This window comes from Labrus bergylta, chromosome 1 (genome assembly GCF_963930695.1).
Source record: "Labrus bergylta chromosome 1, fLabBer1.1, whole genome shotgun sequence".
NCBI lineage: Eukaryota > Metazoa > Chordata > Actinopteri > Labriformes > Labridae > Labrus > Labrus bergylta.
The window spans coordinates 8870214-8888920 of record NC_089195.1 but is presented as its reverse complement, the minus strand read 5'-3'; the positions used below and the strand labels follow the sequence as shown (position 1 = coordinate 8888920).

Here is an 18707-nt window from a genome sequence, read left to right as displayed (position 1 = left end):
CAGCTGCAGGGGGCGCTGTACGCGGTTTAAACTCAACTTTACTCGGTAAACATCCGGGTGTTTCTGATCACTGGGCTTTACGCAGTGTTTTGAATAGAGAGCTGCTTCTCAGCTGATTTCAAGCAGCATGGCAGAGGAGGCAGACACCGGTGTATCTGTACGGACGGAAAGAAAAGCTTTGGAAAAAGCCAAAATACTCCAACGAGAGAGCGAGAGGAGAACTTTCAGACTGGTAAGACGAGCCAGCAGCACATTTACAGCCGCTAGCTAGATAATTCAAGGTAGCCGGCTAGTAGAGGGTGTTAATTGTGTCTTGGGTGTATTATCCGGTGAGTGTGACCCGGTTTCTCTGTTCTCCTGTGAACTGAAGGTCGGACGGGTCCTGAAGAAACCGGAGGCTGAGCGGTCTGAGGAGGAGGCCGCTGTGTTACTGCTGCACAGAGAGACTGTGGAGGAGCTCTGCAGGAGACAAGTCCGCAGCACTGTGCTCAAGAGGAAGCAGGAGGAGGTGAGGTCCAGGGAGTGTTTGCTATCAACATAACTCACTGAATGGGGGTCTATGATCACCTGGTGAAGAATCAAGAAGGTTGCTTCAATGGTTTCTGACTACAGGTGTGCCAGTCATAGGCTGTGGATGAAACAAACCTCACAAAGAAAAGGCACTAGAGATTTAAGTCTGAAAATAATAGTGTGTATTTGAAATAAACACAAGGGACTTTTGCCGTAACGAAAGGATAATCCCTCATGTCAGCTCAGCAAACTTTTTTTTTTTAATTTTCAGAAATTCCCTTACAAAAATAGCATTGTTTCTTTCTGTGGATATGACATGTTTTAAAGACTAAAGGCATGTGTTCATAGTCTCCAGAGAAGGAATCCTGCTGTTTGAATGTTCTTGCTCTGTCGCGACCATCAGTTTAAAAGAGGTGCTACTTGGATCTGAAAATGAGAATCAGGCTTTGTTTGTCTCTGTTATTGTGTATATTGACTTTGAGCAGCAATGACATAAATCTGCTGTGGCTGTTGCTTAATACAAAACAAATGTGTGATTTCCCCCCCCCCCCCCCCCCCCGTGACCTATCCGCAGGTGTTTGATGATGCCGATCAGCTGAGAAGTAAAGTCAGACAGCTCGCTGATGCAGTCAAACATGCTAAACACCTGGTGGTTTACACTGGAGCCGGTATCAGTACGGTACGCCAAACTCTGCTGCATCTTTAGCTCCCCTTTCTCTTCAAACTTCCTTAAACAGGACTGATGCTGTATTTCCTTTCAGGCAGCTTCCATCCCAGACTACAGGGGTCCTAACGGGGTGTGGACACAGCTACAGAAGGGCCGGACAGTCAGGTGTGATATGACGTCTTTCATCTCTAATAATCACACTAATCTTTTGAAGGGTATTTACTAGGGAACTTATCGTCTTGTTTCACTTTCTAAACAGCTCGTCTGACCTGAGTAAAGCTGAGCCGACCGTCACACACATGTGCATAAAGATGCTTCATAAGGAAACACTGGTATCTCAGACCTAGATTATTAATTGTTCATTGTTCTTATTGTGCCTTTCATTGTATTTTCATAGAGTGTCTCTGTGTGTTTGTCCTTTTAAGGTGAAGCATGTTGTTTCTCAGAACTGCGATGGACTCCACTTGCGTAGCGGACTGTCCAGACAAGCTCTGTCTGAGCTTCATGGAAACATGTTTATCGAGGTGAGAAACACACAGCTCCAGTCTTTCAGCTCTCAGCTTCTCGCTCACATGCACACACTGTCCTCAGCTTCTCTCCTCCAGTCACTCTCAAACAACCCAGCATTACAACGAATTACAACCCAGCAGGCAGCTGTGGCTCAGTGGTTGAGTCGGTTATCTTTCAACCAGAAGGTTAGGGGTTAAGTTCCAACACATGTCCTATGTGTCCTTTGCCAAGTCACTTAACCACAAGTTGCTCCAGCTGCTTGTTGGTGGTTGAATGTGTATGAATGAGATTAATTACTACTAAAAGACACCTAACATAGCCGCCTCTGACATCAGTGTGTTAAAGCTCTTTGAGTAGTCAGAAGAATAGAAACGCACTATACAAGCTCAAGTCTGTTTTCCATTTAACCTCCTGACTCTAGAGATTCTGCACATTTCTTTCAAAAATATTTTTGATCAGAAATTGACAGATTAATAAAGTTACCCTGAGAATGTGTTTGTTTATCTTCTCCTCAGGTGTGTACATCCTGTTCTCCAGTCAGAGAGTATGTGCGTTTATTCGACGTGACAGAGCGGACATCGCTGCACAGACACGGTACAGGTCGCAGGTGCAGCCACTGTGGAAGCGAACTCAGGGACACCATAGTGCACTTTGGAGAACGTGGGACACTGGAGCAACCGCTCAACTGGAAGGGAGCTGCAGAGGCTGCCAACATGGCCGACGTTATTCTCTGCTTAGGCTCCAGTCTAAAGGTAGAGTTTATATCCACCTGTGCTTGTAAATATAATGCGGTTTATTAAAATTAGACATCATAGATTATAACGTTCATTAATCTTGAAATTACATTATTAACCTCTTTTTAAATACGAGTATTTTTTAACAAAGCTCTTTACGTGTACTGCTATGAGATCTTAAGTCACACATGATGTTTGAAAAAAGACCGTGGCTCTGTTGTCATGACAAATGTACAACAAAATTGGCTGTGCATCTCTTAAACATCCATTTTACAACCAAGTGCATTTAACTTAACACAGATCTGCAGCATAATCAAAGTGATTGATATTATTACACAGCTGTGTTATATACTGGAGTGTGATTGGCCAATTGCGCATAGCAAAGGTCTTCCGTCCCTTGAAAGCACGCCGTTAGAAAGGAGAAGAAACTGTTACTATGAAGAGCAGGTGGTTGCTAGGGAAGCGGCTCTAATCACAGACTCTGGAGGACTCAGCTGGGTCTAGCTTTTTCATAAAGGTGTAAAGGGATTCTGCATATTGAATGGAGTTTGGTAGTTCGTTCATCACCATGGAACGACAGATAAGAAGTCTAGTTAGAGACTTTGGGTCCTGTTGTGAAGGTTGGATCAGACGCCTTTTATTGGCAGAGTGTAGCGTGAGGGAGTTTAGACCTGGATTATAGAGTTTAGGTAAGGAGGAGCGTTTCTGTTGCTGTTCTGTAAGCGAGCAACAGGGTTTTAAATGTGATGCTAGCAGTAACTGGGTGCTTTTTTTGGTAGTTTGAAAATCAGTCAAGTTAGCGTAGGGTAGGTTGAACGCTTCTGCATTTTGGGTCACCTGCAGGGGTTTGATAGTGCATGCAGGAAGTCCCTCCAGTAGGGAGTTGCAGTAGTTAATGCATATCATGTAAACAAACAAGGTAGTATGCTGATGATTTTTTTTTCAATTCTAGGTGCTGAAGAAATATGCCTGTCTGTGGAGCATGAACAGACCAGCAAACAGAAGGCCAAAACTCTACATTGTCAACCTCCAGGTACATTTAAGTGGAATTCTTCCTGAAAGAGGTTAGTTCAGCAGTGGTAAATCAAAGCAAGTTATATGACTCTGCTTTTTTCCCATAGTGGACTCCAAAAGATGATCTGGCTGTACTGAAAATAAATGGCAAATGCGATGATGTCATGAGGCTGCTAATGGAGGAGCTGAGCATTCAGATTCCTGTGTATGACCGGTAAGGACCACAGGATGTAATTACATCCAATTTTCTATGAGAACTGTATTTCTGTAAAATAATCTTTTCTATTGACTTTTGTCAAAGCTAAGGTTTTGCATTTAAGTGATAGAAGTGAAAATTATTAAGTGACTCACACTGATTGCACATGCATTATTCAAGTTTGGTCAAGACTTGTATTTATAAGTATCCCCAAAGATTCTCTCTCCCGCGCACAGTAAATAGGAAAGTAAATCCAGTTTTTTTTTTACTCTAAGTTACCTTTTTCTGTCCTATCAGGCTGGAGGACCCAATCTTCAGTCTAGCCACTCCTTTGCTGCCAGAAGAGGATGACAGCTGCACTCGTGAGGTCATAGCGCCCCCTAATGGGCAGGAGGAGAGCTTACCTGACTGCAGGAAGCAGGCAGAGGAAGCCGCAGCTGTACAGGGCGGCTGGTTTGGACGAGGCTATCGCAAAGGAAGGAAGAAGAAAAAAACTTCATAGGCTTAAAGACACATTGGATGACGTATGCAAAGAGATCAATCCCAACAGAGGATTACTATTTCAGTCCTATAATGAGGATGAATTTGACTCCAGGGTGCTGATATGCCTCTGGTTCATTTAGCCAAATGCAATGTGTGTGTGTGTTTGAGTTTTTACGGGTGTTTGTGTGTGTGTGTGTGTGTGTGTGTGAGAGAGAGAGCAAAGGAAATAACTTTGAGTATTTGTAATTTGCAAATGTCATTTTGCAACATCAACATCGTATACAACCTGCAGATTGAAGTATTAGCAAGGTCTGAAAGTGGCTTTAGTTTTAACACCTTAAAGGAAACATAGCTGGAGGTTTTGAAGGTGGGTTGTGTGATTACAATTTTTTTTTTCTTGTCAAAGTCAACAAATACCTCCTGACAGTCTGCTGGCTGTTCACTCTTGAGTGTTTGATAAAAACAACAACGACAGTGTTTGTTCACCGTCCTGACTTCTACATTTGAAAAGTGGTGCTCAGAGCAAAAACACAAGACGAGTGTTATCACAAGTTGTGACATGGTGCATTACAATAACTTATTAGATGTGCAACGTGCTGCTGGATTTAACATTATGTAGGTGTTTGAATTACTGATGTCTAAGGATACTGTATATAAGCTCATTCAAGGTGGCATCGGGTTTGATTATGACTAGAAAACATGAGAAGATCAGCGCGATACTAATGGCCAAATTTCTGTTTTCTGAACTTCACAGCTCTAACTGATGAGAGATTTAAGAGGATTTGACTGTTTTAACAGTTTCTACATGTTTTTGTAGTAATTTTTTTTCTTCAGAAAATGTTGTTGAATGTAGTTTATTTACATTGATATATGTTTTGAATGAATTTGTTGACTTAAGTTATATATATTTTGAACAACAGTCTCCTTCCATCGGCTGTCACCTCTCCTCAGGTTTTCAGGCTCTAAAGTACAGCGAGTACTGTAGCTTTGTTTACTGCAGTTGTTGATTTCTCCTATGTTTACATTTAATCTTAATGCAGAGACTCTGCTGTTGTCAACTTTTTTTTATCCACAACAGTGTAAGAAAGAATGATTTTTGAACAGTCCTCTGTTTCTCATTAAAGTTACTGTTTACTTAAGTGATTGCAAAATGTGTCTCTCTTGATATAGCTCAGGGAGATCCAGTGTGAATAAAAACCTCATCATCTTCCAGAGTCAGAATAGGCACCAGTGTTCAGTATTCCTAATATCCAAACCAGAGGTCAAACTGGATGTGGAGACACCTTTGTTTCATTGTATTTCACACACAAATAAATGTTATATTTGTGAGGCAATAAAGTTTCTGATTCTAATATGTGTGTATCAATTTTTTTGTTCTGGTCCGTTGTTTTAAATATAAGTATTTTTATATTGTACACTTTATTTATAGACTTCAAATTACTCTTGTGTAACCTCTTACAGCACTGTAATACTTTTTAGTTTTACAAGAGGTAATTGTGCTTGTTTGGCTTATTACAAATAGAACCCAATTTGCAATCTAAACCATGTGACTATGAATTGACATCTGTCAAGTGTTATCTGGTGTTTAAAAGCACAGCACACAGTTCACTTCCAAACTGTGACTGTACTCTGAGAAGTAAACTCTTATATGAGTTAACTATAACACAATTCAAGGCACAAAATGTGAAACTGACAAATATTTAACTTTCCTGCTGTATTATGGGTTAAATAAATATAAAAATCCTTTGATAAAAGACACCTTACCTTCTGTGTTTATCTGTGTCGATTTAAGCAATCCCCCCTGGACAAACCGATAGGTCTTATCTCTTCACTGATCTTGTCCTGAGTACCTGAACAGATAAGGTTTTCACACCACATACATCTTTCTACTCTCTGTAACAATCGACTGCATTGTTAATCACGAATATTTGCTGTTAAAAAGGCTGTTTCTTCAGTGTGCTGGGAATCATCTCGTCCGACAAATACCCTGTGTTGACAGTTACAGGCATTAAGGTTACTAAAAAATAGTCTAGCTTGTCACAGATGGTCTTGTTTGCTTTTAAAGGTCATTATGAAGTGTCACTATTAATTTCAATCTGTTTTATAATCAGTTAAAACTTCTCACAGGGGCTTTATGATCTTTATGATTAATGTGTGTTTAATGTGTGTTTTTAATAACAATAACTCTTTCCATAAGTGGAAGTGTAGATACCGTGTAATATCCTATTGTTGTATTTTTTTATTTAACTGGTGTAAATATGTTTGATTTTTAACTTCTATTTTTATTTTTATTAGTAATAATTATATTCCTGTTTCCTGTTTTCTTGAGCTGCTGTAACACAAACATTTCCCCCATGGGGATCAATAAAGTTTATCTTTACCTTTGTCTTTAAACAGAACAGAAATCATGTAGTGAAACATTTGCCAGAGATTATTTTTTAATTAAAAAGTATTTTATCCAAATAATCTAAAGTAGTCATGCAGTTTAAATGACAATCTCCAGGTTGTGTTACAATCTGAACCTAATATTCAACAACATAAAATGTGTTTTATGCCAGCTTGTAAAATCTTAATCTGTAAAGTAACTAAAAGTCAAAGGTTGTCTAATTAATCATGATGAGTTAAAGAAACACTTCCCTTTTAAGTGTACTCAAAATGTAAAACTCAAAAACACTCTTTGAAGGATCTGATCACGTGACAGTGACGTCAGCGTGAGAGGATTCGTTCGATGTGACGTAGGGTGTGACGTAGGGCATGAGCTCGGAGGCGTTGGCCAGTGGGTGTCACTCTCTGTTCCTGTCCGAACCTGAGACGGACGAGAATACGTCCTTTATAAATAGTCTTTTAGTGAACGTCTTTTTTTTAACTTGTGTTTTTATCTGGGAGGTGTTTCGATATGATCAAAAACGGCCACTGCTCCACCGACAGCCCGCGGGATGAAGCCGGTGGCAGTGAGAGCAGGAGTTCAGTGTGCAGCCCGGAGAAAAGGAAGCGGGTCGTGCGGCTGTGGTGTGACGGCTGGTGAGTCTCTGTACCCGAACACGGTTTTTAATAAACTCACCTCACACTTTGTAAAACACACGTGACCATAATGTAACACACACCAGCAACTCATAGTGGGGGGGAATGCTAATGCTAGCTAGCTTCTTACTTTAGCAGTTTGTAACTAAGCAACAGGAGTTTTAATATGTCGTCATTCCTAACTACCTTAATAACCATGTTATAGCTTTATATTACCACTGACTCACTTTGTGTTTTCACGTACAATTAAAGCAAATCATCGTGTCTTTTTCTGCTCCAGCAGCCCAAAACTAATGGCTCAATGATCATGTAGTAGAGCTGCTGTCTTCTATACTCGATATAAGGTTGTGTGTCATGTAGTGCGATGGGGCTAAGGTCATGTCTGTCCACATGCTCTTGACCTCATGGTGAGGCTGAGGTTATGAAGGATATTACGGTGTGTAAAATCATATCCATACCGGAAACAGACTCTGGTTAGTAGTGAGAAAGATCCTTGAGTAGGAACCTTGGAAGCAGTCGCTTATGTTTGTTTTGTATTGACCTTATTTGGGGAATTTTGGGAACACAATGACCTTAATTTACTCAGTCTGTCTGTCTGTCTGTATGACCCAAGCATCTCTGTGTTGGTTGTGAGTGACATTTATAAGTAAGAAACTTATGTCTTGTCATTTTATTGTTGTAAGCTTTACTTTTTCATCGTTTTGGAGCTGAAGTCACAACTGACTTGAATCATGCTGTGCATTCATTTCTTGTGTGGACCTTCTGGCTGCAGAGGGAAGTGGTCAGTTGAGTAGTTTGCTGATAGCTGGTCTGACATATTTGTCATCTCATGTGGTGGACTGGTGGTTATAAATAACCAACATAGTGCACATGTCGTTCATTACGATGAAAAGCAACATGTTGGTGTGGTGGACAGGGGTTCCCTCTTTTTGATGGGTCCGAAGAGGTCAGAGGTGAGACGTTGTATGATAGATGAAATGGTATGAGACAAGAGAGAAAAAGAGCAGCAGATTGGCAAAGATGTTTAGATTGAATATTATAGGGCTGTTCGTTTAGAAGAACTTATGTATTTATTTCATGTTTTGATATCTTAACTTAACACTTTGTACTATTTGTGGGTTCAGGGGACACCAAATCAGGGAAATCAGGGAATCTAAAGAAAAAAAGTGTCCATCCAACCATTTTCTTCCACTTTTCCGAGGTTGGGTCTCAGTGGTAGCAAGAGCAGTAACTCAACCCAGACTTCCCTTTCCCCAGCAAAGTTTTCCAGCTCCTCCTGGGGAATACGAGGCGTTCCCAGGCTAGAAGGGATATATAACCCCTCCAACACAAACTCTGGTATAACCCCATGACTGGAAAACCTCCAAACGGAGGCGTCCAGTTGGCATCCTAATCAGATGGCCAAACCACCTCAACTGGCTCCTTTTGAGCAGCGTCTCTACTCCGAGCTCCCCCCAAATGTCTGAGCTCCTCACCCTATCTTTAAGGCTGAGCCCAGCCACCCTCCGGACGAAACTCATTTTGCCCATTAATATCCGCAATCTTATTCTTTCGGTCACTACCCATAGCTCACGACCATAGGTGAGCTATGGGTAAAAATGTATTCTTAAAATACATTTCTGTTCTGTCTAGTTATTTGAAGGATATGCACGATTATAACATTTTCTGAAAGCTTCCAGGCTTCTACACATGTTCTTCTTTTATTATTTTCTGACTCCATTCAATTAAACTTAAGAGAGAAATACGTTTACAGTTGTACACTGTCTTACAGAAAACAACCCAAAAGCAAACCAGTAAAAAAAAGGGATCACTAAGCTGTGTTACTCTCTTTTCTCCAACACTATAACTGTCCTTAAAGTATTATTAATGTAAAATCATGACTTTACAAACTCTGATCTAAATGTTCCTCACACTAAACAAGAAGACTGTGAGCTAAGTGTCCAGCTGATCCTGTCCAGGTGAGGTGAGGGATGTCGGGGGATTATGGTTAAGAGAGTCACACTAACAGCTTGTGGTAATGTCATTATAGAGGAGAGGTCTGCGCGTTGGAAGCACAGTGACAGACGGATGAGATCTTTATTAAAGAAACCCAGAAATACAATAGTGTGATCATAATGGTGAAATAGAGGTGTACAGGTCTGAGTAATGGCGTCTTGGAAGTTGACTCTATATTTATCTCCTCTCAATGTCACTCAATACAGTTTATTGGTTTAACTAACATCAGTCATCTTAGTGAGATATTACTCATATTACTCTTGGTTCCTTTCATACTCTGAGCTCCACACCGCCAGCTGCTCAGCTCTTGCAGAAAGTGGACCATCCTGTCACTTGAGTTGTTTTAAAAATGTAAAGCTGCAGGGCACTAAAAAAAAGAACATCTTCATTAAAAACCTGAACAAACATTACTGGAGGTGAGGAACATCTCTACAAGGACCTGAAGAGAAGAATTTTCTCAGAATGAATTGATCCAAAAAGACTTGGTGTTGAATTCAGTTTATACTTTGAGTTTGTTTTTTTTAATATGGGAGAACACACATTGGCTTCCATTTTTAAAAAGTCACGGCACTACAAACATTAACTACAGAAGTTACTGAATAGCAGAAAGTAAATAAACATTAGCACATCCAACCCGTGGTTCCTCTGGTCATTACCTTTCTCCCAGTAAACTTTAGCGTTATTAACCACAATAGTAAAAAAAATCTCTCTGTGTTTAAGGGTTTAAAATGCTTGATTTAAAACAAAGACTGCACGTTGTGCTCTGAACTACAGGGTCTTCATGAGAAGGGAATAAAATGAAGATAAGGAAAGACAAAAAAACAGTGATACTTAAGAAGTCAATCAGTGCTAACCTGCTGAGAGCACTTTAAAAGATCATTAATATGCTAATTGTTAAGGACAAATCCCTATTTGTTGTTTGTAATGTATAGTTTGAGTCATTCAGGCAGTGTCTCTCGTTCCCTCGCTGATGAGCTCATTGTCTCTTCTCTCTTTCTCCACAGTTATGACATGGTTCACTATGGTCACTCCAACCAGCTGAGGCAGGCCAAAGCCATGGGAGATTACCTCATAGTCGGCGTGCATACAGACGGTAAGCCGGCCAAACACAAACACACATCCTGGTGTCGATACGTCTGTGAGGTCTATTTTCAACCACTAATTTTCACTCTTACTCAGCTGTGAATGACTTTATGTTCTCTACAGACAAAGAACAACAGCATTAATGTTGATAAAATCTAAATAAACACAGCATTGCACAAGGCAAGAGACAACACACCAGGGTAATGAAAGACAGAAACTGAGAATCATGTCTCTTGTGATAAACACGGTTTTGTAATAGATGTAAGCGTCCTGTAATTCTCAAATGTGTTTGAAGGTTTTTGAAGGTATCTGTCTTAAAACTACACTCACTCCAGCATATTTTAAGATCAAGTTCAAGATGCTTTATTGGCATGAAGGGTAATAACCATTATTACCAAGCCAAAAATGATCAAAACAATCAACAATTATATAACATATAAAACAGTTAACACTTATGTTATATCTTATTTAATACACTTTTCGATAGATACATATAAACATATGCAAAAATACAAAAAATATAATAAAATCAATTACAATTAAATTATTACAAAAATAATCAAAATGAAGTGAACAAACTACCCGTCTTGTCTTAAAAGGTAGCAGTCATTTACAAATTGTGTGGCTGAAAGTATAAATTGATGCTCGTGTGCTGAACGTAGTCTCATTAGATCCTCGTGTGGCTCTGTGTCTGTGACCTGGCTCAGGACGCTCTTTCTGACAGCTTCATACAGCGAGCAGATGACGAGGAAGTGGACCTCTGTTTCTACTTGTTCAAATGGACATTTTTTATAAACTCTTTCTTCTCTGTGTTTCCATTTTTTATGACTGCCTGATTCAAAATATTAACATAGACGCTGATCTGTGGATTCATTTGCACTGTAGTAATTCAACAAATTCAATACGGTAAAATTACAAATCAATATAACATCTGCATTCTTTGCAAACGTTCACTAAACTACCCTCCTGTTTATTTTTCATAACTAAAATTAAACAGTTAGTAATACTCATTTTATATAATGAAGTAAAACACATCACTTTGTGTTTATTCATTGATGTCATTTGGAATTACTTTCCATTTAACATCATTATAAGCTCATGTCATGGAACCAATCAGAGGAGTGTCTCATGCTTTGAATGAAAGAATGACCTCAACTAGAACACTTTCTTTGATGATATTATAATGTTTGATCCCCATAATAGAAACACAACTAGGCCTGCTACACTTTCTGATCAGTCACCACATATCAATTGTAAACCCAGCCAGCTGTTCTCATCTCTTGTAGCTGCTCTGCAAATAGCTGTAAAAGGCATGCACAGAAAAAGTCTTAAATAAATGTCAAATATGTTGTAGTTGGAAACATAAAAGAAAATAAAACTAACTGGAGAGAAAGTTAGTGGAACATCTGCTTTGTAAAATAGCTGTAGATAAGCAGTTATTCAGGGTCAATCCAGATGTTGGTGATGTGCCAGTCATTTACAAAAGATCACTTTTTTCTTCATTTAAAGCTGAGATCTCTAAGCACAAGGGCCCCCCGGTCTTCACTCAGGAGGAACGCTACAAGATGGTGCGGGCCATTAAGTGGGTGGATGAGATAGTAGAAGGAGCACCCTACGTCACCACGCTGGAGACTCTGGACAAATACAACTGTGACTTCTGCGTGCACGGAGGTGAGCCAGCAGAGGGCAAATCTTTGACCCCTGCCTCGTGTCCTCAGCACACACAGAGAGTTATCTTGAGCTCAGAACAAACCAACACATGTGATCGTGGAGTAACATCAATGTTTTTGTTGACCAGATGACATCACACTGACGGTCGATGGTAAGGACACGTATGAGGAGGTGAAGCGCGAGGGCCGTTACCGGGAATGTAGACGCACACAGGGCGTGTCCACCACCGACCTGGTGGGACGGATGCTCCTCATGACCAAAGCCCATCACAGCAACATGGTGAGATAAGCTGCTTTCATACCAAATATTAAACAATGATAGCAGCTTTTATTAGGCATTATTGTGTGCTTCATTACATTTCCAACAGTATTTACTGCTGCACATGTAGCCAGAGCGAGTCCTGATGTATGGTAACAGTCTCAATACTAAGGCTGTATATGAAGGCATTGCCACACACAAGCCTGGTGCCTGCAGCCATAGCAGCCCTCAACAAAAGACCAAAATAAAAACACCCCAGTCCCACTCTGTCTATATATTTGTATGCATGTTATCTTGTTGTGTTTGTCCATCTGTGATTATCTGTCGCGTGCTGTCCATAACTGTACTGTGAAGTGGAAAAGAATTTCCCCTTGGGGACAATAAAGTAAAGTCTAAAGTTTAAGTCTAGTCACTTCAACTCCTCTATATACAATTCTGATTTCAGCTTCAGTCTCTATGTGTGTGTACACGTTATTAAGTGTCTGAGCAATGATTTATTTGTTTGTTTTCCTCCCCTAATGATTGGTGCAGGATACCCCAGATTACCAGCAGCATACAGACAACTTTGGGAAAGTAAGTAGCACTTTTACTTAACTTTTATTTAAATTAAACTTTGTAAATGAAACATGATTCTAGAAGATATCTGATACTAGTGGAACTAATGGAACTGTGGCCTGTATGCAGCAGCACTTTATAAGCGCTGTCTTAAATTATGGTGCAAAGTTTAATCTAGTTAGTTTTTAACTGAAGTGTCACTGTTTGGTTACACCTCGGGATGAAAGGTTCATCTTAAGTAGGAGAGCCTAACGCCCAATCCAACCAAAATATTGTCGCAGTAATGACGTTTCAAGTTCATGTGACCAATCAGTGAAAAGCTTTTCTCTTGGTGTAGTGTTTTTGACAGTGTCGCCTCTGGTGCCTTTAACAGTGAGTGTAGAATATCAACAGCATCATCAAGTGGTGAAAATCTTCAGCTACAACAAAAAGTAATACATATTTTCTTTAAGATTTATTTTTGGGCTTTTTATGCCTTTATTCTAGAGATAGGACAGAGTGGATAGAGTCAGAAACCGGAGACAGAGAGAGAGACAGAGAGAGAGAGAGAGAGAGAGAGAGTGGGGAACGACATGGAGCCACAGGGCGGATTCGATCCCATGCCACCCGCTCTCGAGGACTTAAGCTTCTGTACATGGGATTGACGCACTAACCGCTAGGCTACCGGCGCCCCCAACAATTTAAGGTAATTTAACATCACTCTTATTGCGTGTCTGGCTCTGCTCATTGAAAACAAAAGCAGGAGTACAAAACAAAGTCATCTTCCATTTCTAAAGGATTCAGTCTCTCATTGGTGAATGAAGTGCAGATACAAACAGCCGGTAAAACCCCTCTGCTCCTCCTCATCCCTCATCTTTCAAAACGATTCACCATAACAACCAAATGGACTTTACACCTCCCAGGAGCTAGGTGTAAGACTTGAGTTGTAACTTCCTATGTTGAAACTATCTTATAGCTGGTCAACACCTTAAATGTTAGTAGTAGGTAAACTCCATCCTAAATTAGAAATGACATTCAAACAAGGCTACGTTTGAATAAACCCACAGCTGGTGCAACTCAGAGCTGGCTTTTATTACATTTTCTTAGTTCTAAGCTTTTGTCTTCTGGTTGGTTCAAGGGTCCTAAAGGCCACAGTCCATGGACAGGAGTGTCTCAGTTCCTCCAGACGTCCCAGAAGATCATCCAGTTCGCCTCAGGAAAGGAGCCTCAGCCCGGAGACACCATCATCTATGTGGCCGGGGCATTCGACCTGTTCCGTATCCTTATCGTGCAGGAATGACCGGATCTGACTGAGCTATGAACACTTGTGAAGATTATTATCTGCTACATTTAGTTGTTTTTGCCTTGACCACATATTCCTTGCAGACATCGGACATGTCGACTTTTTAGAGATGGTCTATAAGCAGGCGGAGAGGCCCTACGTCATCGTAGGATTGCACTTTGACCAGGTACATCTAATTACACACACATACACACATGCATTTTTTAAGATAAGTGGAACAAGTTTTTGGGACAAGTTCAGGTGAGAGTGGCTGAGACATTTTTACTGTTTATAAGAAAGACGTCCTTCTGAACTGTTTGCAGTTTTAGACAATAATTGAACCCTTCTGTGATTTTGATTGAAGTGTTTTAACCTGTTCTCAGGAAGTGAATCGGTACAAGGGGAAGAACTATCCAATCATGAACATCCATGAGAGGACGCTGAGTGTGCTGGCCTGTCGGGTAAGTCCTCACAGACCTTTAAACATTTAGCACAGTTGGATGTATTTCTAACATGCATGCTCACAGTACTGAAGCCTGAACTTGGCTCTGATTCCTCCATTCCTGCTGCTCAGCTATCTGAACAACACAGTACAGTCTCTGTCCCCCCTCTGTACTGTGTGTGTGTGTGTGTGAAGGTTAAAAGCACTTATTAGAACATTAGACAAAACAAACGTGTCTTCACTTTTAATCCACGCCAATGATGAAGAAGAGATTAAGTTTAACCAGTAAACAATAAGAACACATTTGCACTGCATGAAAAGCTTAATCATTACAAAAAAATCACAAATGACTTATTATTGTTCTTGTCTGTCTCTGTATAGTACGTGGGAGAGGTGGTGATTGGAGCGCCCTATGCGGTGGGCAAAGACCTGTTGGATCACTTCAAGGTGAGTTACATTTGAAGACTTGACTTCTTTGTTTTTTCTTTAGATTTAAAGATTTAGGGAGGGCCTTTTTGAAAATTTAAAATGCTGCTGTACAGACACAAAGGTCACAGATACTCTGAGGTCTGGCCTTGGGGTGACTGTGGATCAGTAGTTGAGTCGCTCGTCTCTCTCTCTCTATCTCTCTCTCCATTTCTCTCTCTCTCTCTGTCTTTGACTTTGGGGATGAGTGTTGATGTGGAAAGATTGCAAGAAAGCTTCTGAAAGACTTACTATGTATTAAAAAAGACAACCAGCACATTTCCATTGTAATCAAAATTCTACATAAAATAAAATCTTGAGCACTTTTATTTTTCTACGTTTTTAAAACAATACTTGGCCTTAATGTAAAAACATTATTTATGTAGAGTGCAACTACTGAAGTGCCCAAACTGAAACATGTGGCGCCCCCTTGTGGACGGAAGGAAAAACATCTACTTTAATAGATAATGAACTTGCAGTCATCCGTATCTCCAAACCTTAGATAAATAAAAAATGTCTGCTTTATGTTTTTGTTGTTGACATGTTACTCATATTGTTGCTGCTTAAAGTGCCTCTTTCAGCTCAGAACTAGATGAGTTTTGTTCAACGATGACTAGGAATCATTTCCTTTTGGAAAAACTAAGCACAGACACCAGTTTATTTGTGAGCCACTAAAGAACTACGTGTGAAAAATGTAAAACAGTGAGGTGAGAACAAGGAAGATAAAAGTATTTGCAACAATAATGTCATATATAACCCTGTACATGCTGGGTGGTTTAACAGGGTGTGTTTGTGTTTCTGTGCAGGTGGACCTGGTGTGTCACGGCAAGACAGAAGTGTTTCCAGACAAGGATTCCTCAGACCCTTACGCTGTGAGTACAAGCTCTCCTCTCTATCTGAGTACCGCTCGGATAGAGAACAGAGTTCTGGTCAGTTCAATTTTAAAATTGTTTTTGACACTACCTGGCTCTGAAATAGATCCCTGACCTTATGACCTCTCCTGGACCACATCTTTGACACTACTTAAGTTGTTGCCCATTACCTTCACAGAAGTGTAGACTTTATTGTTTGATTGCCTTCATTTTACACCATACCTTACATGTTCACAATAATGTTGTTTTGTTTTACTGTCTTTGCTGATTTGATTGGATTGGATTCGGTACACTAAAAGCCATTTGAACACTAAAAGGAGATGAGGACAAATCACAGAGCTCTGCTCAGAAGCAGTGTTGTTGTGTTAAAATAATAACATTTACATTAGTCTCCCCTTGATTGTGAACATGAAGTCTACATGACATTTAAGCATCATTATTGGAACTCGCTCTGCATCTCACTGTTATGGTTTGTCTTTGTTCATAAATTGATATCCAATAGAACTTAAATAAAATAAATCACGTTTTAACCCTTTCACAAGCAATCACTCTCAACAACACGGTACAGTTGTAAGCCTCAGAAATAAAAGGGACTGTTGATGCCATGACAGCCAGAGACTTTGCCCAGTTGTCACAGTTGTCAGATGAAAAGTGTTACATGTTTTTAGCCCTGCCGTTCCTGAGATTTGTCTTGCTGCTGGGGGCACATACTTAGGTAAAAGGGTCAACATGAGAGTCTTGTGAGATTAAAGACACTGACCAGAGTTTGCAGAACAAGCTAAGAAAACTGTTCAACTAGTTCATGTTGCATTTTTAATTATACAGTTCTCTGTGGACTGATGCAGTCTGATCTTCAAGTCTGTTCACCAATTCAGATTGGTTTATTTTTACATCTTTAACCTTCAGACTTTCTAACATTTCCCTCTTTGGTAAATCTATTAAGACCCTCATTCACAAAGGATAAGAGGGGACCTTTTGCCTTTTGATTAAAGTATTGGTGTTCTTCCCTCAGGAGCCAAAGAAGAGGGGGATATTCAGGACAATTGACATTGGGAATAATCTCACCACTGATACCATTGTCCAGAGAATCATTGAAAACAGGTCAGGAACACCTCCATTTTTAAATGAACTCTGTCCAATTTAAATATTTGCACCTCTGGTTGATTACTGTCCTCTGCTTGTTCCCAGGCTGCAGTTTGAGGCCAGGAACCAAAAGAAGGAGGCCAAGGAGATGGCGGTGATCGAGGCAATGAAGAGGAAAGAGCAGCAGGATCAGAGTGAGGCTGCAGCCGAGGCTGCTCACTAGTGACACCTCGGACCTGGTTCTATGTGCACTTAGCTTTAAGAGGATGGACTCAACTGACCACGACAGATGTCTATGTCGATGTAAACTGCGCCTTCATGAGACGACCTGTAAAGCCAGTCTATCTTTACAAGTCCACTATGTACAAAATCCTGTGATGTGTGTGTGCGTGTTACACAATGCTGTGTAAGCTTCACCATCTATACAGACTCCTTCAAACTAATGGGATTAGAACAGATCTTCCTGGACAAAAAAACCTGACACATACAACAACTGATCCTGCTGAATCTCTCTAAACATCCAGAGAGAAATTTTAATGTTTTAGTGTTAAAGAAGCGTTTTACGTTTTTCTCAGTCCACTTTCAAAATTGAGTTTTTTAGAAAACTAGAACGTCCTCTTTTCTCATTTCAAGACAACCCAAGAGCTGAAATACTTGGGACCCAGTTGTCTAACTTTTTCTGCAAACCTTATGCATTGTCGAAGCTCACTGTTTGTTACTGTTTCTGTTGTATGGGGCATATGATTCTGTGCGTCATGTGTTGGTGGCAGGCTCAGGACTCACTTTACTAATACTGTAGAATTTTAAACCTCTCAATCACTATATAACAATGTGTAAATCTCCCTTTTAATAAATAAAACTCTCATATTGCAAAGTGTCCCCTGATGTCCGTGTTACAGCAGTGTGTGTGTGTACTGTGCGCAGCCTGATGACAGAGATCTTTGTTGGATCAGCAGATTCAGCACATTTTCACAGTTCAGTGAATCAGTGAAATGAGGCCACAGCCGCTAAGAAACTGCTAAATCTGAGCCGCCCTGTTCCACTCATGCTGCTCTCGGATTGAAACAAAAAACAGCAAACCGTCACCTCGTTACAAACACAAAGAGACTTTAATCTGCCGGGTCCAGGGCCCCAGAGGAGTCACTCAGCTGAGGGATATAACAGACTACTTCTTCTGTCAGGGACTCCCACTCAGACACATGCAGTGTTGATGTAAATATTAAAAGAGCTCTGAAATTGTATGGATAAGCTTTCATTTTCATTTTACAATTTGAATATCATTGCAAAAGAAAGTGGGTTGGAGAAGTTCTTAAAAAATGTAGGCTCCCTATGAAGGGCATGGCGGGGAAAATTAAAACAAAATACTGTATTTACTTGTTTTTGGGTCTCAAATCTTCAAATACCATCATATATTCAGGGCTCCTGAATCTAAAACACGTCAAACCATCCATGAACATACAAATCCAATACCCATACTCCATGTTTTTTTGTTTTGTTTTACTTTCTGGTAAATAATAAACCCTTGAGTGTGTGTGTGTGTGCACAAAATGACTTTTTTTCCAATTATTTTATTCAAAAAATAATGTACACATATTTCAGGTCAAAGACAGCAGCACATGTAAATCAAATGAAAAATGGATGAAATAATTTAATTGCATAAAGTAGGCTGCATACGGGAAAGTAAATGAAGGAATATGAATAATATAAAATAAAAATATAAAACATAAACTAAATAAACCAACAGAGATGCGTCCATAAATAGGGAAATCATTATTGAAACAGAGATCTCAGGAGAAAAGGTTTTATAGAAATTAAAATACTTGCTATTTTTTTGTTATTAATTATATTTCTATATATTATAGTTATATGTAGCACAGAATGACTTTT

At 39.9% G+C, this 18707-nt stretch overlaps 2 protein-coding genes across 2 annotated transcripts; both read left to right on the top strand.

The window, feature by feature from the left end:
- Positions 1-46: 46 nt before the first annotated feature.
- On the top strand, positions 47-5466 carry sirt7 (sirtuin 7). Its single transcript, XM_020654394.3, has 10 exons — positions 47-232; positions 371-508; positions 1085-1189; positions 1272-1342; positions 1437-1509; positions 1603-1701; positions 2203-2439; positions 3374-3454; positions 3543-3649; positions 3929-5466. Exons 1-10 carry the CDS (start codon positions 128-130, stop codon positions 4131-4133), a joined length of 1221 nt encoding a protein of 406 aa, XP_020510050.2. The 5' UTR covers positions 47-127; the 3' UTR covers positions 4134-5466.
- Positions 5467-6867: 1401 nt separating this feature from the next.
- On the top strand, positions 6868-17697 carry pcyt2 (phosphate cytidylyltransferase 2, ethanolamine). Its single transcript, XM_020654396.3, has 12 exons — positions 6868-7135; positions 10135-10223; positions 11723-11884; positions 12012-12163; positions 12674-12715; positions 13815-13953; positions 14063-14145; positions 14342-14419; positions 14782-14847; positions 15672-15737; positions 16750-16838; positions 16926-17697. Exons 1-12 carry the CDS (start codon positions 7011-7013, stop codon positions 17041-17043), a joined length of 1209 nt encoding a protein of 402 aa, XP_020510052.1. The 5' UTR covers positions 6868-7010; the 3' UTR covers positions 17044-17697.
- The last annotated feature ends 1010 nt before the right edge of the window (positions 17698-18707 follow it).